Raw genomic sequence first — 24,712 nt, forward strand, 5'->3', positions numbered from 1 at the left:
TGCTGAAGGTGTCTCTAAGAATACTGAGCAAATTCCATTCAGAGAGAAAGAGGACTTTGGTAGTAGCAATCCTACAAGTCACAATCAACCCTTTAACAAGTCTTGCAATATGACTTAGGATGAAAGCCAAATCAGAATCTCAATTTGCAGACACGGTGTTTCGGGCTATTGGCCCTCATCAGTGCAAAGTATGAGAACTGATTTGGCTAGGTGAGAGGCTCTGGACTGAGGTCTAAGGGGTAAGGTTTCTCCTTGTGGAGAGTGACATGCCAGCTCTGGCTTATTCGCCGTGCAATGCTCCTCTGGGAAAGTTAATATGCAAATTGCCTCTTCAGAGAGAAAGAGGACTTGAACTCTATAGCGCCACCTGTTGATAGTAGCGATTCTACAAGTCACAATTGACCCGTTAATGAGTCTTGCAATATGACTTAGGATAATACTGGTGGTTATTCTTTCATTGAAAAAAAAACACCCAGTCTGAATTTCATGTGGAAATGGATGAGAAGATTCTTCTATGATATAGCAATCGATTGTTTAGTAGCCAAAAATACATAGGAAAGACGTGCGACTTGGAAAGTTGAAACTCACGTTGTTTACAAATATAAAAAGGTTTCCCTGGGATTTTTAGATAGGTCAATATTCAACCTTAATTCCAAAAAAGTTGGGATGCTATGAAAAATGTAAAGAATCACAAATGCCATGATGTAGAAATATTTTATAGCCATATTTTATTTACTACAGAACATAGAAGACTATAGTATATATACTTTTGCATTTAGTTCATTTACTAGGAAGGTTATGTTGAGCAATTCTATAAATCTCTCCCTTTTACACCTGCACTACACTATTTTTTTCTGCTGCTCACAGCTTTCTTTTACTGGCATGCAGAATACTCAGATGCAGGCCAAGTGCCTGTTATTTGTCAGTGCAGAGTCCTTGCTGTTTGCTGCAGCGACAGACATCTGTCTTCATTTCACCTCCCCTCTCTGTATATATAGTTACTCTGTGCACTGCGTTATTAAAGGCGTAGTCCGGGGAGATACAAAAAAAATTGTACTGTTGCTGCCCTTATACACTATAAAGTTGAGATTCCCAGTGCAGTTATATGATCTTTATAACCCTTGTAATTCTGTGTGACAGGATCTGCTCCTCACTGCTCCCTCCTCCCGTCTGGGTCATTACATCATACACCAAGTGCTGCTTCCCCCTGTGAGGAACAGCCAGCTGAGAAGAGGGGGCATGGTCACTCCCCTGTTCACTGCAGAGAAACAGCTATTATCAGGAGACTGGCTGAGAGTTAGGGTACCATTACACTTAGCGATGCACCAGCGATCCAGACAACGATATGACGCGGTCAGGATCGCTGGTGCATCGCTAAGTGGTCGCTAGTGAGCTGCCACACAGGCAGATCTCACCAGCGACATCGCAGCAGTCGGGGGTCGCTACTTACCTGTCAGACGAGGCGATCCTGACGTCCTCCCGCCCGCGTCCACATGTCGCTCGTCGGCGCCACAGGAAGCCCAGCAGGAAGCGCCCGACGAGAAATGGTCCAGGACGTTCTCGCGCGACCAGCGATGAGCAGCGGGGGAGCCGGTCGGAGGTAAGTATCAGACATAGCGATATCGCTAGCAATATCGCTGCTACGTCACAAAATCGGTGAAGTTACAGCGATATTGCTAGCGATATCGCTATGTGTAATGGGCCCCTAACTGCGGGGAGCATCACACTGCTGTAATGTCCCACACAGGGGGGGTGAACAGTGCAGTGTGGAGCAGCTGTCACACCAGCCCCCTTATAATGTCTCAGTGTCTACAGTCCGATGTGAGGGGGCATAGCCTGCTGACAGCTTCTAGTAGCAGCCCCCTGATAAGGTCTCATTCACAGGGTTACTAGAAGCTGGGAGCAGACCAAGCCCCCCTCACACACTATCACTTCGGACTGCAGACAGGAAGACATTATCAAGGGACTGGTGTAACAGAAACTTACCGCTCATGTCTGGGACATTACAGCAATGTGCAGATCCCCAGTGTTACCAGCCTGTCCCCTGATAATAACTTTATCTCTACCGAGAACAGTGGGAGTGGCAACACTTCTCGGGCTGGCTGTTCTTTTTAGGGGGAGCAGTACTTGGTGTACGAAGTAATGACCCAGAAAGGCGCGGGGAGCAGTGAATAGCAAATAATGTCACATGGAATTACAAGGTTATTAAGATCACATAACTGCACTGGATATCTCATCTTTATAGTTTGAGTGCAGGGACAGTACAAACAATGTTTATCTATCCTGAATATCCATTTAAATTTGATGCTGTAAATTATATATTTAGAAAATTTTCCAAGTGGAATCTCTCACAGCCTACTTTATAAGTGTACATTCTCACTGTAGAGTAGGCTTTTCATTATAGGTATCACACAAGAGCAACCCATAACAGCTGTATAGTGATTACAAGTTCAGCTCTCATCTTTGGACAGGCAGTGGGGTTCAGTGAAACAGAGCTTGCAGCACTGATGGAGAAGGAAATATGATAGTAGGGTTTGTAAAGTGACACAACTAAACTCGGCTGTGCCACCCCTCCCCCCACATCAACCTTAACTGAAAGATGTGAGTCATCTATGTTCTATACCCAGCACTGTCTAATCATGCAAAAGGTTTGGACCAGGTTAGATAAGAGCTAGACCTGTTAGACCACAGCTAGACTTGTCAGAGCCAAACCAGTTAGATCAGAACTGTATCATTAAATCTCAAAAAGAGAAACCTGCTCCAACCTATTGTGTAATGTGTTCTTTTACTGCTGTGTTGCTGGCTGCTTATGATTGGGCACCTCATACAGGGAGAAGTACATGTTCCCAGTGAAAAGTAGCTGATAATACGTACTTGGACTTAACTTTTTCTTTTAACTTGTTAGGTGCCAATACTTTGACTGCTAATATCCCCGTAAAAGAGAGGTGAAACTTAAAAGAAAAAAAAGTTTTATTTATCTCTGCAGTTATTATTATATCATATGTTCAGTACAACATGAAAAATTTGCTGAAAGGTCCTTTTTAAATTGTTACGGGCTGGCTAAAATGATCTATATGCTATCTTTTACTTGAACTGGTGCTCCCCATTTCCCACTTATGCTTTTTCTTCACCTTCCAAGAGCTATGACAGTGGGATTAGTTGTAGTTTTGAATGACACCATTCATTCATTTTACCATATAAGGCAGGGGTGGGGAACCTCAGGCCCCAGGGCCATTTACGGCCCTCGATGACCTTTTATCCAGCCCCCGGGCAGAATCTCAGGGACTGCAGTGCTTTGGCAGGGAGTTGTATTTTGATTGCCACAAGCTCATTAATTTCTTCTTGCTCTGTGAGCACACACGCAGTATTCACTACTGAACATTGAAGGGCATGCAATGAAAGATTACGTCCTGACACCAGAGCCAGAGTCAGGATGTACTTTGTGGGCGGAGTTTGTATGGCCCCCGAAGGATGGTATAAATATCCAAATGGCCCTTGGCAGAAAAAAGATTCCCCACCCCTGATATAAGGTAATTGAAAATGGGAACAAATTCCAAGTGGAGTGACATAATGAAAATGCAAACCAGCCACTATATTTTGGGTTTTGTTTTTACAACTTTCATTCCATGATAAAAAGTACATTATAGGCATGTTTCTCTAAGTCAGTATATTTATACTATGCAAAAACAGAAGCCGCGGAAATATGTAAAACATGCAAAAACAGAAGCCGCGGAGACACCATCACATGTTTCTCAACGCAAGCAATGACTAGCCAGGTCTTTTTTGCATGTTTTACATATTTCCCATAAGGGATGGGGGCAGTGCTCTAGAATCACTGCGTTGAGAAACACGTGATGGTGTCTCCGCAGTGTCGGATGTTGATCTCCATGAGGTCAATCATCCCCCTTTTTCTTAGTATATTTATACTAAACTTGAATAGATTTTATTTTTTAAGTGATGAAAAAAACTTCAGAGAGTTGTGAAAAAAGTGGGTTTATTTTGAGGTTCCTTTGACAACTACCAAGGCTATATTTGCATTAGAAATGTTAAAATATACTGGATATAGGTCCTAAGATATCATTCCATGTCTTTTTAGGGTTATGGGAGGCTATATAGTACTTTTGGTTCTACAAGATTCACTCATCTCTATATATTATTAAAAAAAGTGTAGTGAAATAATTATTGCTTCTGATTTTCTGCCATATCAACTAATCTAAATTACAGTATGTTGTTATGTAGTATATACACATATACATACACTATGTACTTGAGGAACTTGATGTACTTAACACAGGCTCTGACATTTGATGTGCAGTACAGGTCACATAGACCATGAGTATCATACAGTGGTGGTACAAAAAATACAGACAAAAAAAAAGTCCAAGAGAAAAGATTTGAAAAAATTGTATTTATGCAACAAAAAATTGCATCCAATTGGAAGAACACATAGGTGGGCTGCGCTGCTGGAGTAAATAAATGCTACGGAAATTATGATGAGGACAAGCTTTTTTTATTCACGATGCGTACCGGCCTATTTATCAAGTGAGTAAAACAAATAGTGACCACTGTATCCTGAATTGAGTGGAGGGATAGTTTTGGATTAGAGGCATCTGGGCAGGATTTGATACGTGTATACCACTGCTGCACCGTTAAAACATCAGTCCTTGTCAGAGTGAAATATTTTCTTTTCCCTATTAATACTGGAAAGTATGCAGGCATAAAAATACGGGTCGGGTGAGTGGACATGGTGATGATGGTGCACGTAGAAGCCGTGGCCATGGGACAGTTGAAACTGTGCCTGCCGCAGGAGCACAACAAATACACTGATCCTGGCTTCTTGTCCCACTTTGCAGTGGAGCTCAGGACACCACTCTGGAAGCCAGAATAGTGCAAACAGGTTGATTGGATTGTAGGTAATGCTTCCAGCCTTCCATAATCCTCACAGTGATCCTTTTTTCTCCCACTATGGCGAATCCCATTAGACAACTGATCCCACACTAGGACATTTCCATTTTGATTCTGGCCTCTCGCCCTGCACGTTTCAAGAGGGACATGAGGAGATGGTGTGTAATGATGCCCAAATATTTGAGCAGCCATGGTCAAGAAAAGATGACTGTGAGGAATGGCAATTAGTGTCTTAGAGGTAGATGATGATGAGACACAGTTGCCAACAAGTTATGTTGTTAACAAGTCAGGAGGGCCAGAGTGCCAAAGTGAAGGATGAGGTACTGGACGATTAAGTCACTGACCCATGCAGGGAAGGTGTCATGAAAAGCGAGTACAGCAGCAGCACAGAGGAGAAGGAATCCGCAGCAACACAACAGGCAGCCTACTATGCCACGCACAGTAGAGGTGGAGGTGCGCACAGGAAGAGACCATAACCAAGGAGAAACCTCTCTACTTTAACTCTCCAGGGACTAACAGCACCTGTGGACAAGCTCAGCACATCAAAAGTGACTTTGTCAACAAGACCCGGGACCGGGTCGAAACGTTTGGTCACATTCAGAACTTGCCTTGTATGCCTAATCTGAGGTTATATTTACCTGGACTTTACTTTTTAAATAAAAAGGATTTGCATTTGACACGAGTGTGTGGTGAATTTACCTTACTACTTGCCAATCTTCGGTCCAGGACACTGGCGCGGATGCCTCCTGCCCTGCACCAGTCATTGCACATTTGCAAGCACCATCAGCAACCACGTCCAATTCTTTGTCCCAGTGCAGCATTCAGCTGTCCCTACCCCAGGCCTTGGAATGGAAAGGAAAAAAAGAAAGCCATTTTTTTCTTGTCCACCTACCCCATGATCGCAGCATTCTGGGAGCAGGCAGAGGGCTGACAGCACCTCTGCCTTTGGATCGAAGACCCTGCAGCGTGAAGTGGGGTTCTGATCGCTGCCACTGTTACCATAGCTAAGAAACTTCCTGTCATGCACAGTGCATGTCAGGAAGTCTCTCAGGTCAGTATGCACTGAGTGCAGCAGTGACAGCTTCTGCTTCATCTGCATGCTAGAGAAGCGATCAGCCTGCAAAAAATGATTGTCCCATAGTGGGACAAAGTGTAAAAGTTAGAACGAAGTAAAAAAAAAAAAAAGTAAAATAATTGTAAAAATATTTTTTTAAAAAATTATAAATAATAATAAAAAATAATATTTATTCTATCACTAAATAAATATTTTAATGAAAAAAAATCTGAACAATAAAAGTACACATATTTGGTATCGGCGCGTCTGTAATGACCCAACCTCTAAAACTGTCCTACTAGTTAACCCCTTTAGTGAACACCATAAAAAAGCAAGGCAAAAACCACTCTTTATCATCATACCGCCGAACAAAAAGTGGAATAACACGCGATCAAAAAGGGGGAGACAGAAGCGCACAATAGGGTCTTATCCAATGATATAAACATTTCAACAGATATGGATCCACTCACCTGGTTCAGTTGTGTGGAACACAACAACCATAAGCACAAATGGGTAGGATCCGATGAACTGCAGCAATCAGCCGGTCACTAGAATTGCATATATAGGAAGGAGAGAAGTCCGGCTTTCAGGATCGCGCTGTTCCAGTCCAAAGTTCACAAGGAGTTAATCCAAGGACCAAGCAGTGATTATAACTTTGCTCCTGAGGAAGTGTACAGTGTGTACACGAAACGCGTAGAGTTTTTGGAATAAAAAGAAAGTTATAATCACTGCTTGGTCCTTGGATTAACTCCTTGTGAACTTTGGACTGGAACAGCGCGATCCTGAAAGCCGGACTTCTCTCCTTCCTATATACGCGATCAAAAAGACAGATATAAATAAACATGGTACCGCTGAAAACATCATCTTGTCCCACAAAAAAGGAGACACTATACAGTGTAATCAGCGAAAAAATAAAAAAGATATAGCTGTCAGAATAAAGTGATGCAAAAACAATTATTTTTCTATAGGGGAGGGGGAGCAGGGGTGTCAGAGATCATACTTACCTTCCGCGGTCTCTGCAGCCTCGCTTCTCCACTGTCTCCCTTCCTGTCTTCAGTGGTCACGTGGTACCGCTCATTACACTCATGAATATACGTATATTCATGAGTGTAATGAGCGGTACCACGTGACCGCTGAAGACAGGAAGGGAGACAGTGGAGAAGCGAGGCTGCAGAGACCGCGGCAGGATGGGTGAGTATAGCGATATTCACCTGTCCCCCGGTCCATCGCTGCTCACTGCTGTCTCTGCTGCATCCTGTGTCAGTGGCGTTTAGGCAGCAGGGGGCACGATGATGTGGTTAATGCGTGCCACCCCTCTGCTGGCAGAACAGTCACTGACACAAGAAGCGTCAGACAGCGGCGATTGACCCAGGAGAGGTGAGTATGGCATTTTTTTCCAGCATATGGGGGCATATTCTATGGAGCAGCATATGGGGCATAGTCTATGGAGCAGCATATAGGGCATATTCTATGGAGCAGCATATGGGGGCATAGTCTATGGAGCAGCATATGGGGCACAGTCTATGGAGCAGCATATGGGGGCATAGTCTATGGAGCGGCATATGGGGGCATAGTCTATGGAGCGGCATATGGGGGCATAGTCTATGGAGCAGCATATGGGGGCATAGTCTATGGAGCAGTATATGGGGGCATAGTCTATGGAGCAGCATATGGGGCATAGTCAATGGAGCAGCATATGGGGGCATAGTCTATGGAGCAGCATATGGGGGCATAGTCTATGGAGCAGCATATGGGGGCATAGTCTATGGAGCAGCATATGGGGGCATAGTCTATGGGGCAGCATATGGGGGGCATAAACTATGGAGAAGCATATGGGGGCATAATCTATGGAGCAGCATATGGGGGCATATTCTATGGAGCAGCATATGGGGCAAATTCTATGGGGCAGCATATGTGGGCATATTCTATGGTGCAGCATATGGGGGCATAGTCTATGGAGCAGCATATGGGGGCATAGTCTATGGGGCAGCATATGGGGGGCATAAACTATGGAGAAGCATATGGGGGCATAATCTATGGAGCAGCATATGGGGGCATATTCTATGGAGCAGCATATGGGGGCATAAACTATGGAGCAGCATATGGGGCATAAACTATGGATTCCACCCTCGGCTTAAAGATGAGTCAATAAGTTTTCCCAGTTTTTTGTGGCAGAATTAGGAGTGTCGGCTTGTACACGAGTCGGCTTATACACAAGTAACATAGTAACATAGTTATTAAGGTTGAAGGGAGACTTTAAGTCCATCTAGTTCAACCCATATCCTATCCTAACTTGCCCTAACATGTTGATCTAGAGGAAGGCAAAAAAAAACCCATGTGGCAAACAGTAAGTTTCACATTGGGGAAAAAAATTCCTTCCCGACTCCACATACGGCAATCAGACTAGTTCCCTGGATCAACGCAATATTAAGGAAACTAGTGTATATACCCTGTAATATTATACTTTTCAAGAAAGGCATCCAGTCCCTTCTTAAATTTTAGTAGGGAATCACTCATTACAACATCATATGGCAGAGAGTTCCATAGTCTCACTGCTCTTACAGTAAAGAATCCGCATCTGTGAGTATGCTTAAACCTTCTTTCCTCCAGACGTAGAGGATGCCCCCTTGTCCCCGTCACAGGTCTAAGAGTAAAAAGATCATTAGAAAGGTCTTGGTATTGTCCCCGCATATATTTATACATTGTAATAAGATCACCCCTAAGCCTTCGATTCTCCAAACTAAATAACCCCAAGTGTAATAACCTGTCTTGGTATTGCAGACCCCCTAGTTCCCTCTTCTCTGCACCCGCTCCAGTTCAGCTATGTCTTTCTTATACACCGGAGACAAGAACTGCACACAGTATTCTAAGTGTGGTCGCACTAGTGACTTATATAGAGGTAAAATTATGTTCTCCTCATGAGCATCTATGCCTCTTTTAATGCATCCCATTATTTTATTTGCCTTTGCAGCAGCTGCCTGACACTGGCCGCTAAATGTGAGTTTGTCGTCCACCCATATACCCAGGTCTTTTTCAGTGACAGTTTTGCCCAGTGTTTTACAATTAAGCACATAATTATACATCTTGTTCGTTCTACCAAAGTGCATGACTTTACATTTATCCCCATTAAAGCTCATTTGCCATTTATCAGCCCAAGTTTCTAGTTTACATAAATCCTCCTGTAATATAAAATTGTCCTCCTCTGTATTGATTACCCTGCAGAGTTTAGTGTCATCTGCAAATATTGAAATTCTACTCTCTATGCCCCCTACAAGGTCATTAATAAATATGTTAAAAAGAAGCGGGCCCAACATTGACCCCTGTGGTACCCCACTACTAACCGTGATCCAGTCCGAGTGTGCTCCATTAATAACCACCCTTTGTTTCCTATCCCTGAGCCAGTTCTTAACCCACCTACACATATTTTCCCCTATCCCCATTGTACTCATTTTATGCATCAACCTTTTGCGTGGCACCGTATCAAAAGTGTCACGCTCGCGCCTTGGCTGAATGGCGCGAGCCGGGGGGTTGTGGCCCCACTGTGCCACAAACCAGACTACCCTGGAAGGGGCGTAACTACGGCAGCTTCCTTGGTCTTCACTGGAGCCTCTGATGGTGAGGTCAGGCTTGTGCGGCAGGTAGCTGCCGGGTGCCACTCCAGGGTGGTGTCTGGCTGTGGCTGCTGATCCCACTCGGGAACAGGACACCTTGACAGAGGCTTTAGACAGGCAGGCAGGTGGACACGACAGGCAACAGATTGGTGTGGTATGAAAAGGAGCAGGTAGGGACCTGTTCACACAGCAGGTGTAGGCAGGAGGGAGTGGTGTACTCTGGAACAAGATCTGGACCTGTTCACACAGGAGGTGTAGGCAGGAGGGAGTGGTGTATGCTGGAACAGGATCTGAACCTGTTCACACAGGAGGTACAGGTATGGATCTAGGCAGGAAGGAATGGAATATGAAGGAACAGATTTGGGCCTGTTCACACAGGCGGTGTAGGCAGGAGGGAGTGGTGTATGCTGGAACAGGATCTGGACCTGTTCACACAGGAGGTACAGGTATGGATATAGGCAGGAAGGAATGGAGTATGAAGGAACAGGTTTGGGCCTGTTCACACAGGAGGTGCAGGTAGACAGAGCCGCAGGAGTGCGGAGCAGGCAGAGCCGCAGGAGTGCGGAGCAGGCAGAGCCTCAGGAGTGCGGAGCAGGCAGAGCCGCAGGAGTGCGGAGCAGGCAGAGCCGCAGGAGTGCGGAGCAGGCAGAGCCGCAGGAGTGCGGGGCAGGCAGAGTCCCAGGAGTGCGGGGCAGGTAGAGCCGCAGGAGTGCGGGGCAGGCAGAGCCGCAGGAGTGCGGGGCAGGCAGAGCTGCAGGAGTGCGGGGCAGGCAGAGCCGCAGGAGTGCGGGGCAGGCAGAGCCGCAGGAGTGCGGGGCAGGCAGAGCAGCTAGGGAGCCGTGCAGACAGATAAAGCTGCGAACGTGCAGATGTACAGATAAAGAGGACACAAGGAAAGACACGGCAGGGAAGGAACCACAAACAAGGAGACTGACAGACAGAGGTAAGACTGAGTTCAGACAGAGGCACAGGGACAAAGACACAAGGAACAGGATATTCTGCCTCCTTGCAGGCAGACAGAGTATGGACAAGGTACAGGGAACAAGACTCAAGGGCCAGGATATTCTGCCTCCTGGCAGGCGGACAGAGTACAGACAAGGTAGAGGGAACAAGACTCAAGGGCCAGGATATTCAGCCTCCTGGCAGGCAGACAGGGTACAAAGCAAGACTAGGAGTAAACCTCCAGAGAAGGAGACACACAGAACAGGGCCTGGCTTCCTCAGCAGCAAGATACTAACTGAGTATAGACATTGCTCAGGCAATGTTTCAGTGGGAGTGGCGAAACTAAATAGTCAAGGGCTCCAGGTGGTTGGTCAGGGAAAGATTACCCAGGTGCACCCAGACTGCATAAGAACCAGAGAGTTCAGGCGCCGCCCCCCTATACACACAGTCAGGAAACATGGAGAGCAAGCAGGAAAACAAGAGGAATAGCACATGGAGCTCAGGGCTGGCAACAGACAGATTTCACAGCATGGCTTGAAGGAGAAAGTAAGTTGGTGCGCGGGGGATGGGAGACCATGCAGTGATGCCAGCAGGATTGTTACAAAAAGCTTTTGAAAAGTCCATGTACACCACGTCCACTGCATTCCCTTGGTCCAGTCTGGAACTTACCTCTTCATAAAAGCTTATCAGATTAGTCTGACAGGAACGGTCCCTTGTAAACCTATGTTGATATTGGGTCATAAGGTTATTCTTCTCCAGATACTCCAGTATAGTATCTCTTAGAAAACCCTCCAGGATTTTACCCACAGTTGAGGTTAAACTTACTATATACGGTAGTTTTTATTATATAAAAGCGCCAAAACATAAACTATATAAATGAGGTATCGCTGTAATCGTTCTGACCCGAAGAATAAAACTGCCTTATCAATTTTACTACAATTCTCATACTGTCTCCCAAAAATTGGAATAGAAAGTGATCAAAAAAGTCATGTGCCAGAAAATGGTACCAATAAAAATGTCAGCTCGTCCCGCAAAAAGCAAGACCTCACATGACTCTGTGGGCAAAAATATGGAAAAATTATAGCTCTCAAAATGTGATGCAAAAACTATTTTTTGCAATAAAAAGCGTCTTTTAGGGTGTGACAGCCGACAAGCAAAAACCCCTTTATAAGGCCTCTTTTACACATCCTGATATTTTCGGTACCAGATATGTCAATGACCGTGTGTGTAATACTTGTGGCACATGTGTGCCCCATCAGTACCACATGGACGGGCTCCAGGGAAGAAGTGTTGCAGTAATCGCTGTTCCCCGATGCCAGGTGCTGAACATGGCTCTCATCATTCTCTCCTGCTCTTCTGGCGATCGGCGTGAGCAGGGGAGGATGATAAGAGTTACATTTAACCCCTTAATGCCACCGACATGCCTTTTAACGATGACAGTTAAGGTTACTTAAACCACGGTGCCACTTTTTAACGACACTGAGGTTTAAGGTTATAGCGCCCCCCAGCGTAGGAATTTCTCCGGGGTCTTGGCTGCCGGGGGTAGCTGAGACCTCACAGAACATGATTTGGGTCAGTTTTTACCCACCCCAGTGTTGTGATTGCAGTTATTAATGGTATAACTGCGACTGCAAAAAAAGTCAGATTTTCTATTTAATTTCTCTCTCCTCTGATGTGATCACACATCAGAGGAGAGAGAAATAGGGTCCCCCAATCATCCCCCGGTACCTCTGTTGTCCCTGCAGGCCGCCCTGACGTCTCTCGGGCTGCCGGCTTCTTACGAGAAAAAATGGCAGGCACATGCGCAATGTACCCGCCAAGATCTGCCGGCCGGCACTCGGCAACAATAGGAGCTTTTCTCCTATTGGTTCATTTTGATCACTGTGAAATACCCTATTACAGTGATCAAAATAAAAAAATAGTAAATAAAACCCCCTTTATCACCCCCTTAGTTAGGGAAAAATAATAAAATAAAAAATGTATTTATTTCCATTTTCCAATTAGGGTTAGAGTTGGGCTAAAGTGAGTTGGGGTATAGTTAGGATTAGGGTTGGGGCTAAAGTTAGGGTTAGGGCTAAAGTTAGGGTTGGGGCTAGAGTTGGGGTTAGGGTTTGGAATACAGTTACGGCTGGGATTAGGGTTAGGGGTGTGTTAGGGTTAGGACTGGAGTTAGAATTGGGGGTTTCCACTGTTTAGGCACATCAGGGGCTCTCCAAACGCGACGTGGGGTCTCAATTCCAGCCAATTCTGCGTTGAAAAAGTCAAGCGGTGCTCCTTCCCTTCCGAGCGCTGCTGTGCGCCCAAACAGTGATTTATCCCCACATATGGGATATCAACGTACTCAGAACAAATTGGACAACAATTTTGGGGTCAAATTTCTTCTGCTACCCTTGTGAAAATAAAAATTTTGTGGTGAAAAGATATTTTTTGTGATAAAAACATGATTTTTTTTTATTTTTATGGCTTTACATTATAAACTTCTGTGAAGCACTTGGGGGTTCAAAGTGCTCACCACACATCTAGATAAGTTCCTTCTAGTTTCCAAAATGGTGTCATGGGGGGTCTTAAGTTCCTTTTGGGGTCTAGTTTCCAAAATGGTGTCACTTGTGGGGGGTTTCCACTTTTTAGGCACATCAGGGGCTCTCCAAATGCGACATGGCATCCGATCTTAATTCCAGCCAGTTTTGCATTCCCTTCCGAGCTCTGCCATGCGCCCAAACAGTGGTTTACCTGCATATATGAGGTATCAGCGTACTCAGGACAAAATGTACAACAACTTTTGGGGTTCAATTTCTCCTGTTACCCTTGGTAAAATAAAAAATTGTATATGAAGTGTATTTTTTATGAAAAAAGTTAAATGTTCATTCGTTTGAAAACATTCCAAAAAATCCTGTGAAGCACCTGAAAAGTTAATAAACATCTTCAATGTGGTTTTGAGCACCTTCAGTTGTGCAGTTTTTAAAATGGTGTCACTTTTGGGTATTTTCTATCCTATAGACCCCTCAAAGTGACATCAAATGTGATGTGGTCCCTAAAAATAATGGTATTGTACAAATGAGAAATCGCTGTTTAACTTTTAACCTTTATAACTTCCTAACAAAAAAAAATTGGTTCCAAAAGTGTGCTAATGTAAATTAGACATGTGAGAAATGTTACTTATTAAGTATTTATGTGATATCTCTGTGATTTAAGGACATGAAAATTCAAAGTTGGAAAATTGCAAAATTTTCAAAATTTTCACCAAATTTAAATTTTTTTCCCGTAAATAAACACAAGTCATATTAAAGAAATTTTACCACTATCATGAAGTACATGTCACGAGAAAACAAGGTCAGAATCACCAGGATCCATGGAAGCGTTCCAGAGATATTACCTCATAAAGAGACAGTGGTCAGAATTGTAAAAATGGGCCTGGTCATTAACATGCAAACCACCCTTGGGGTAAAGGGGTTATAATTATATTTATTGGTGGGTGTAGTTTTATTTCCCTATCTAATATGTCAGTTACTGTAGTCATAGGCGATGGTGAGAGATGACCCTGCTGTTAAGAGGTGGAGGTGGATTTTTTTTCTCTTTTTACCGTAATTTTGCCTTACATACAAGTCATTATATAGGAAAGAATGTTTCCTAACAGCCTGAGGTAAAACGTTTACTAGATGGGCGAACCCGAACAGTAAAGTTCGGCATCCGTACCTAACACCTACTGTTCGTGCACACACACCGAACATGGACTTCACCATGAAATCCGTGTTACTGTTCAGGTTCGGCCCCCCCGAACACCGGGTGTTTGTGGAGCTCTGTAACGCAGTCATATTCTACCGGTGAACTCAACTCTGCATTGTGAGATTTTTTCTCACTATGCAAGAAGTGATCTCACCGACGTCACTGCAGCTTACTTGCCCAGCTGGGAACACAGCCTCAGTAACCGGCAGTAACCTCGATGACATCACCGCTGGTCACTGATGCTGTGCTCACAGCAGGCCATTCATCAGTGGTTCTCAACCTGGATGGTCGCATCTTGGCACTGTCCAGGTTGAAAACTGTTTATCCCTCAGACATCGATTATGGTGAGATACAGAACAACAGACAGGTGAGGGATATTGTTTTTTTATTTTTGTTTTATTACAGAAGATAAGGGATTCAGTGGAATTAGGCGTTAGGTGAGTATAACTGTGTTTGCTTACTATATACAGTATAAAGCTGAGTGTATGTGTGTGTGTATGTATCAAGCCATGCCCACTCTACATAGCCGCGCCCACTCTACATAGCCACACTCTCCACACGCAAAGCTCTGTATAATAAATATCTCATATATATATAAATATATATATTATCTAATCTAATATACAGTGGGTACAGAAAGTATTCAGACTTCTTTAAATTTTTCACTCTTTGTTTCATTAAGCCATTTGGTAAATTCAAAAAAGTTCATTTTTTGCAAATGTATTAAAAAGAAATATAACATGGTCATAAATATTCAGACCCTTTGCTCAGTATTGAGTAGAAACACCCTTTTGAGCTAGTTTTAAATAAAAAAGGAAAAGTGTGCTTTGCTTTTTTCAAAGAAAAAGACTTTATTCTGGCTGTGTCTTTATTTACAATACAACTATAGGACTAGTAATGGGTAGGTGTCTTATAGACGCCTCTCTATTACTAAGCTGTGGGCTTGGTGTCACCAGACAATACAAAGGTGATATCAAACCGACAAATATGAACCCCACTTGCCACTGCTACAGGGCAAGTCGGGAGAGCCAAGCAAAGTACAAGAATTGGCGCATCTAATAGAGATATCTTTTCTGGGAAGACTGCAAGCTGTCTACTTTAGCAAGGCTGGTTGTCAAAAATGGGGGTGAAACAATGCCTTTTTTAATTATTTTAGTTATATCTATTCTTGATAAACCAGCATTTCTAAAGCTGACTGTTATGATGAGTCACCGAAGGAGGAAAAAACAAAATACCAGCTAAATCCAGAAAAACCAGAGAGGTTGGCAGCTATCGGATTGCAGACCTCTGAACCTATCCACAACAACTAGCAGTAACCGTGGGAGGTTCCTACGGTGCCCTAGACCCCTCGATCACAGCCGGAGAACTATATAGCCTAAAGACAGAAAGGGGAAAAACTAAACTGCCCCAGAGCAGACCCCAAAGCAATAGGCAGCCCCCAACATATAATGACGGTGAAGCAAGATGAAAACACTAACACAGATAGAAAGATAGGTTGAGCAAATGATGGGGCCCAAGCTAACTACATAGGACAGGATAGGAAAGCTGCTGTCTGCCATCCGCAAAAACCCTATCAAAATGAGCCAACCGACTGATAGGAAAAACAGGCCCTGAAGTCGCTAGGCTTCAAAAGACTATATCAGCACTCAGGTATATTCTGAAGACAGAGCAAAATATCAACAGATCAGAGACAAAAATGGAGTTCAGCTCACCCCCGGCCGGGGATGGCAGAACTCCCAAAAATCAAGGCAAAAAAAAAACAAAACTGAAGAGTACAAAGAAGAGCAGAAAAACTTAGCTTTGAGATGCAGGAATGAGACTGGTCTCCAAGAATGCAGCAGGAAAATCACCAGCCAGGAAGAAGGGCGTCGGCAGCCTTATATCCAGTCCTCAATTCCAGCCACCCAGTCATCATCTAGCTGCCCAGGTGTTTGGTAATCAGCCTCACTACCTTCCTTCACCAGAGGAGGGAGTTCATCAGACCTCAATGGTGAAGGGAAAAATGAACTCACAACAGCTGACAGCTGAAGTTTGCAGCCCCCAGCTCTGAGTTTTGTCTGGCTGGTTATGAAAAATACAGGGGAACCCACGCCGTTTTTTTCAAATATTTATTTACAGTGCAGGCTCCCATATGCCCACCAGCTGCTGATGGAAGCAGTAGGCGCCAACTTGCTAGAGTAGAAAAAAAATTACCTCCTCGAAGACGATGCTGCCGGCGAATGTGCAGTTGCATCAAATATTGCCTCCTCAATGATGGCGCCGACTGCGCAGTAGCATCCATCGGCTTTTTTTGTCACAAATAAATGCAAGTCATATCAAACTAATTTTACCACCATCATGAAGGGCAATATGTCATGAGAAAACAGTCTTAGGCTATGTGCACATGTTGTGGATTTTTTGGGGGATCCGCACCAAATTCACAATGTAGTGCTCAAGCAATGTTAATCAATGGGAATCCAGAATTGGTGTGCACAAGCTTTGGAAAATTCCTCACGGATTCACAGCATTTAATTTTCAGCAGCATGTCAATTCTTTTTGGGGATCTGCAGAGTTTCTGCACCCATTGATTTCCATTGAGTCAGTCAAATCCGCAGCCAAACCGCAGTTGTAAAAAGGTTTGTGGATTTGCTGCGGAATTGCGTGCCAAAAATGCTGCAGAAAGGAAGGAGGAAGAGTGTGTGGGTGGAGAATGAGTGTGTGGGCAGAGAATATATGTGACCGGAGAACATGTGCATGTCTATCTTCGGGTGTCTGTGTGTATCTGAGTGTGTGTTGGTATCTGTGTGTGTCTGTGTTTGCAGGTGTCTGTGTGTGTGGGTGTCTGTCTGCGGGTGTCTGTGTGTGCAGCCAGGCATCGTCTGATGCGACTACGACCCCATCCGGCTATGTTTGCTGTCACATATAACAGTGACAGCATGGGCCGATGATGTTACAGGAGTCCCATCATCCAGCGACTGTGTTCAATTGTAAAACAAGAAAAAAATTTACTTATTCACATACAATAAACATACTCACCAAAACCTAGTCCCCGACGCCCTCGTTTCCTGCAACAAAAATAAAATAATAAACCAACATATACTTACCTTTCCACCATAGTCCATTTAATAACGAGTGTCCCATGACGATCTCATGTATAGAACAGTCATATCGGGAGATGTGACCATTCTACAGGGCCTCCGGTGGTACACTGACAGGAGGTAATCCTCCCGCTGTGTATCACTCCACCGCCATGAGTTCACCTGAGTTCATACTGTCACTTGTGGCACCGCTGAATGAGAAAATTCTCACGCAGCGGTGCTTTCAAGTGAGAGCACGAACTCAGGTGATCTCTCAGTGATGCACTGCATCAGAATTATCTCCTGTTAGTGTATGACCAGAAGCACTGTAGAACTGTCATGTCTCCTGATGTGACTGATCTACACGTGAGATCATCGTGGGACACTTTTTATTAAATGGATAACATCGGACAGGGATTATTTGTGTTGGTTTATTATTTTATTTTTGTTGCAGGAGATCAAGGGAGTCGGGGATTAGGCGATGCAATAAGTATGGTTAATTAAGATTAATAAATGACTTTATTCTGACTGTGTCTTTATTTGCAATATAACTATAGGATTAGTAATGGATAGGTGTCTTATAGACGCTTCTACATTACTAAGCCATGGGCTTGATATCACCTGACAATACAAAGGTGACATCAGCCCCACAAAGAGTGAGGCTAAGTGCCAGAATAGGTGCATCTATAAGATGCGCCATTTCTGGGGCAGCTGAAAGCTGATGTTTTTAGCCTGGGGGGGGCCAATATCCAAGGCCCCTTGCCGTGCTATTAATATCGTCCCACAGCAGTCTGCCTAGCCTTTGCTGGTTCGATTTTATATGGGGATCCCATGTCAATTTTTTTCTGGGGTTCCCCTGTAAACTAGCCAGTAAAGGCTAAGCAAATATCTGTGAGCTGATAGTAATAGTCTGGGAACCTTTATGGCTATTGGCTCCTTCTCAAAATAAACATCAGCCCTAAGCCATCGGCTTTCCGTCTGCTGATTATGAAAATTTTGCGGGAGCCCACGCAATTTTTTTAAATAAATTTTTTGAAAATTAAACAGATATTGCATTTCACGCAGATTTAGTGTGTGTGTGTCTTTTAACTCTTTATTTGCCACTTTATTAATGAGGGTATCTGGCTGACACCTGTTCATTACTAAACCTCGGGCTTGGTATTACATATACAGTTCTTGCAAAAATTAAGAGACCACTGCACAGTTTTATAAAAATCAGCTTCTCTACATGTCTGACAGCCATTCCATTCCAGTGTCAGTTGAATTCCAACCAGAGTACACCTCTTTCTACTTAATATACTTTTGATTAGGTGATCACCTGAACCAAATCTTATTTAACGAAGGAAAGTGCAAAAAACCCTGCTGTGGTGTTCACAATCCTCTTGCATTAGGACAAGCTGGATGGCAAAACAAGTCATAGTAATATCCCAAAAGTAATACGAATTAAAAAATAACTTTTAACCATGCCAAAGGAGTTGAAAAGAAATGTCTTGAGTGAGGAAAAGATGGGCTACAGTGAGCGTCATGTTGCTCCATCCTTAAAATTTCTAAGAAGGCAGTCCATTACAACAAGGTCAAGCAGCAGATATTGGGGACAACAAAGCTACCGACGGGCAGAGAGCGAAAACGACTCTCCACTGACCATGATGACCATCATCTTATTCGAATGTCACTCAGCAACCGCAGGATAACATCAAGTGACCTACAAAAGGAATGGCAAATGGCAGCTGGGGTGAAGTGCATGGCAAGAACAGTTCGTAACAGGCTCCTAGAGGCAGGGCTCAAGTCATGTAAAGCTAGAAAAAAGTCTTTCATCAATGAGAAGCAAAGGAGAGCCAGGCTGAAGTTTGTCAAAGACCATAAGGATTGGACCATAGAGGATTGGAGTAAGTTAATCTTCTCTGATGAGTCTAATTTTCAGCTTTGCCCAACACCTGATCATCTAATGGTTAGATGGAGACCTGGAGAGGTGTAGAAGACACAGTGTCTTGCACCGTCTGTGAAATTTAGTGGAGGATCGGTGATGATCTGGGGATGCTTCAGCAAGGCTGGAATTGGACAGGTTAATCTTTGCGAAGTATGTATGAATCAAGCCGCATAAAAGGTTATCCTGGAAAAACAGTTGATTCCGTCTGCTCAGGCAATGTTCCCCAACTCTGAGGACTGTTTTTTTCCTGCAGGACAATGTGCCATGCCACACAGCTATGTCAATCAATGTGTGGATGAAGGACCACCACGTCAAATCTCTGTCATGGCCAGCCCAATCTCCAGACCTGAACTCCACTGAAAACCTCTGGAATGTAATCAAGAGGAAGATGGATAGTCACAAGCCATCAAACAAAGAACTGCTAAAATATTTCTACCAAGAGTGGCATAAGGTCACCCAAAAGCAGTATGAAAGATTAGTGGAAAACATGCCAAGACACATGAAAGCTGTGATTAAAAATCATGGTTATTCCATAAAATATTCATTTCTGAACTCTTCCAGAGTTAAAACATTTTTTGTTTGTTAGATAATATACTTTATTCAGCTTACAAAAACGCATAGAAACCCGCATGAAAATTTGCATCATATCTGCATAAAAAACACATCAATCATATTTTCAACTATATTTTCCAAGAGAGGAAAAATCCACGCAGATTTTTACAACTGCAAATCTGCAACGTGCGCATATACCCTTAGGATCAGTGGGACATGTTGACGCATTCTGGAGTTCTTACCTCATAAGTGATAGTGGTCAGAATTGTAAAATTTGGCCCGGTCACAAAGGTGAAAGGGGTTAGTTTTACATAGCATACAAGTTGTTTAAATGGAGTTTAACCACCATACCCTGGCCAGGTTACATTGCAGGAGATTCCAGTCAGCTCTATCCAGTCCATTGATTTTTTTATATAGCAATTAGCTATTCATGTTTTACCCCCTCCCTCCCAGCTCCTGATGCTCTTTTCATTCCTGTAGAATGACAAAGCCCTGCCCCTCTCCTCCACACACATTGAGGGTTTTCAAAGCAGTCCTAATCATCGGTTTTACTTTATTGAGCTTTGTATTTGTTTTAAAAAATTAAAAAACAAATACAGACCTCTTTCCCCAATGTAGGTGGTGTTCAGATGGCCATATTAGCACTCGGGCGTAGCTCTGAATGTTCATCCACATAGAGTAGGAGTTGCTTGCTACTTACATGCACTAGTCCCTTCTGTAAATCAGCCCAAAATAGTGCATGCTGTGATTTCTCATATCCATGCAGACCATTGGTCTGTTTAGAAAATCGGCAATGTGCAGTGGCTCAGTGACTATAATGGGACCATGTGATCTCTGTGCAGTCTGTAGTGCTTATAGACAGCACATGTGCAATCATGTAAGTGTGACCTAATTGAGTATTTTGGACCACACCATGTTTTCCTTGTTTGTTTATTAGTTTTGGTATTTTACATACACATTTGTTTCTGTTTTAGGTGATGATGAAGAAGAAGAGCCTGATATCCCTCTGAGTCCTCGTCCTCGACCTTTAGCAGAGCTGCAGTTAAAGGAGAAAGCTGTGCCCATGCCAGAGGCCAGCTCTTTCTTTATTTTTAGTCCTACAAACAAGTATGTTCTTTCCTTGCAAATAAACTAGTTAGTTATTGTATATTTGACAACTGGTACATCAAATGTTTTGCTTGATTGGGAAATGTACATAATTTTATTGAGTTGATTTTGTTTAACTGTTTGTGTTTAACCTTTGCATTTTATACTAAGATGTTTTCTGGTACTTTTTCTTTTTGTTATCTACAGAATTCGAGTACTATGTCATCGCATAATCAATGCTACAACATTCACCAATTTCATCCTGCTCTTCATTTTATTAAGTAGTATTTCTTTGGCTGCTGAAGATCCTATTAGAACAGATTCTTTCCGTAACCAGGTGATAAAAATACCAAAGCAATACCATTGATTGTGCATTTATATACATATTTTAAAATAATTAATTTCCCTAAAGAAGCACTACAATTTTTCCTTGTATTGAGGCCTATCCACCTGATTTTCTATCACATGCTGCACTTCTTTTATATGGTGTACTTCCATGTAGTTAATGGGGTGGTACGGCACCTAAAATGTCCTTTCTACGTATTTATCTTTACATCCTGCCCACTTTTGTGATTAGCTTTGTGATGAAATGCTTTATACACTTCCTATGTATCTCTGCTACCACATTTTCTAGCTGTAAAATAAGGCATCTTCAGGGGATGGCGATAGCCGCAGTGAGGCTGGTTTCACACTTGCGTTTTTTTGCGCTGCATTTTTGCGCAAACATGCTCATGCGTTTTTTCCTATTTTTAACATGGGTGCGCATTGTCATGCGTTTGTACGCGCATGCGTTTTTTTTGTAGTGTGCGCCCAGGCCCACAAAATGCAACTTGTTGCATTTTTTGTGCATCCGAAAAAACGCATGCGCACACAAGGTGCACGGAATTCACCCAAAAACACATTAAAGTCTATGGGAGTGCTGACGTGCGCATGGTCACGCGCATGTCAGCGTTTAAAAACGCATGCGTTTTTAGGTAAAAACCATGCGCAAAAAAACCAAGAAAACGCATTAAAACGCATGATGCGTTTTTTATGCGTGTTTGCACTGCGCACGCAACGCAAAAAAACGCAAATGTGAAAGTAGCCTGAGTGACACCAGCACCCGCTGCACCAGTTTCTATCACCACCCTCAAACAAAACATCATCGGGGGGCAGTAATGGAAGTTGTGGATGACACCAGTGCTGCCCCACAGCAACAAGCACCACCCTCAACCAAGTTGTCATCAGGGGGTAGCGCTGAGGACAGTCCTAGAAGCTGTGAGGCAATGCTGTTGTTACTCACTGCTTCTGTCTCCGCACCATGACGATGTCCTGTTTCAAAGTTAGAAGATATGGCAGAGTTAGGGTGTAAAAATAAATATTTAGAAACATTTTAGGTTCTGGACAACCCCTTTAAGCTTCCTTCTTGGTTTCTAGCTTTCATCTTTCATATTGTTCCACTCTAGTCTGCTATGAATCCCCTATTGCATGAGTACAGAATCACATGAACAACGAGAGATAATATCATTTCTATCTGCTGGAAGGATACAGTGATTTATTTCTTTTCTTTATACGTGACGTACGGGGAGGAAGTTCTGCTCTGGCATTTGAAAGCACACAGGTCCATGCTGTCCCCACCACCTTCCCTAAATTGAGATTTCTATTAGAGATGAGCGAATATTTGAATGTTTGGTTCGGATTACCATCGCTGAATTTGCAATATTCGCCAATTTATTCATTGAATATTCGCCGAACATAGCCGAACCCCATTCAAGTCAATGGGAGGCAAAAACAAACGCAAGCGCAACACCTTATTACGGCTCTAAAAGCTGCCAAAACGCATCAAATGAGGGACAGACATCAGTAAAGTGGTCTCAAGTATCCCACAGTACAAATGTTGCATGGCACTGCGGTAATTAGCCAGGCATGAGGTGCCTGGGACAGCATTTACAGCTTTGAATTGAACGTCAAGGTAAGACAAGGTGGGTGAGGATCGATGTAGGCCTGCTGTGCTGGGAGTATTGGTACCACATGCAACAGCTCAACCTGCTTTCATGCTCAGCCACACTCAGGTGGCACAAATATCAGTTTTGTAGACTACTTTTGTCAGAAAACTCTAAGGATAATAACATGGGTAGCTGACCTGTTTGCATTCTTCTGGCTTCAAGAGTGTTGTCCCACGGCCTCTTGCAAAGTAAGACAGGAAGCTATGTCTCAAGGATTAGTGTGTTTGTTGTGCTCCCACAGCCCACACAGTTTCACCTGCTCCACGGCCTCAACCTCTGCGTGCAGCATCAGCAGCACGTCCACTTCCCTGTCCCTTACCGTACACCTTGCGCATTTTAAATTCCGAATATATTTATATGCCTGTAAACTTTCCAGTATTAATAATAAGAAGAAAATATTTATCTCTGAAAATGACTGTTTTTTTATTACTGTTATTTTGTACTGCCTCAATGCCTCTTATCCAAAACTATCACTCCACTCCAAAAAGGAAAATATTTAGCTCTGACAAGTGCTGTTGCTTTAATGGTGCAGCAGTGGTATACAAATACTTCAACAGCAATAATAAACCCCTGATTATATCCCTACTCTAAAATACACTATCCTTCCTATAAGAACTCTACCTGAACTTTTTCCTAAAGAGAGTACAGTATGCTGAGCATTGCTTCACTAGGTCTTATATAAGACCCCATGATGCGATGCAGCTGACCAATCACAGTAATGCCAGTATCCAAAATGGCTACGTCATTACTGTGTATGGTGAGCAATTCCCGCATGTTCATTGACTGTCTAACAGATGCCAAACATGTGGGACTGGGACTCGAGAATGGCACTCGAGTATCCGCGATACTCAATCAAGAAACAAGTGTGCCTGAGCATCCCGATGCTCTATTGAGTATCGAGTATCAAGTATCGGGCATGCTCGCTCATCACTAATAGATGGTTATACCTCGTAAAAGCTGAATTATATATAGTGGAGGACAAGTGACAGGATCAATAAAAAAAAACTGGGCTTCTACTTTCCATTACAATTTGCAAGTAACCTTAAGGAACATAAAGTATGCAGTGAAGAAGCAGTAAATATGTTAATACTGTTTATGTGTTATGATGAGGCTTTAGTTTGTTGCTTAGAAATGGGGTAACTCGAGCTAGAATCACAAATGCAGTTTTTGTGGTCATTATTTGAATGCCGTTTTATTTCTGTCAAACTTCGAGTACATTTACATAGGCCAGCCGTGTTCTGCACAGTAAAAAATGCTTGTGTTTTACTGCTTACTACAATCTCTACAGGTAAAAGACCACATTTTTTTTACAAATGCTCCTTGCCCATGTAAATACACCATTAAAGCAAACCTGTCAGCAGCATTGTGCTCAGTAAACTGGAGGCGATTGGTGCCATTATACCGATTGAAATGATACCTGCCTCCTAGTTTACATACCGCATTTTATAGTGTGGGGTTTGAAAAAAGAATTTACATCCACGAAAATGGTGGCGGCAATAGTATCTCTCTTTTACCGATAGATGCTACTGGCAAGCGCCACCACTACTGCCATTTTGGTACAGCCAAATTTTTTTTCTTCCAGCAAAATGGCACCGACGTCGGCTCATGATGAGCAGTAGCATCTATCTCTTGCCAATAAATGCTACTGCGCAATTGCTGCCGCCATTTTGTTGGAGGAAAAAAATGTGCCTACTGCGCAGGAGTCGCTGCCAGTGCTGTTTAGCTGGACGTAAATTATTTTTATAAGCCCACACTATAATATACAGTATGTAAGATTGGGGGCAGGTCACTGAGGGATCAGTTAGCTGTCATAAGCCCATAAGGATGAATGTCTAAGCAGAGCACCACAAAAAGCCCTCCCCACAGCCCCA

At 43.3% G+C, this 24,712-nt stretch overlaps 1 protein-coding gene across 1 annotated transcript in view; it reads left to right on the plus strand.

The window, feature by feature from the left end:
* Positions 1-24,712, plus strand: part of CACNA1S (calcium voltage-gated channel subunit alpha1 S) — a 387,018-nt gene that overhangs the window by 169,189 nt on the left and 193,117 nt on the right. The window contains exons 18-19 of the mRNA XM_073547926.1: positions 20,745-20,877; positions 21,064-21,193. Coding sequence (XP_073404027.1) covers positions 20,745-20,877; positions 21,064-21,193 — 263 coding nt within the window. The remainder of the gene's footprint in view (positions 1-20,744; positions 20,878-21,063; positions 21,194-24,712) is intronic.

The sequence above is a fragment of the Dendrobates tinctorius genome, unplaced genomic scaffold (genome assembly GCF_039654945.1).
Source record: "Dendrobates tinctorius isolate UK_male_01 unplaced genomic scaffold, ASM3965494v1 ptg000011l, whole genome shotgun sequence".
NCBI classification, from domain to species: Eukaryota; Metazoa; Chordata; class Amphibia; order Anura; family Dendrobatidae; genus Dendrobates; species Dendrobates tinctorius.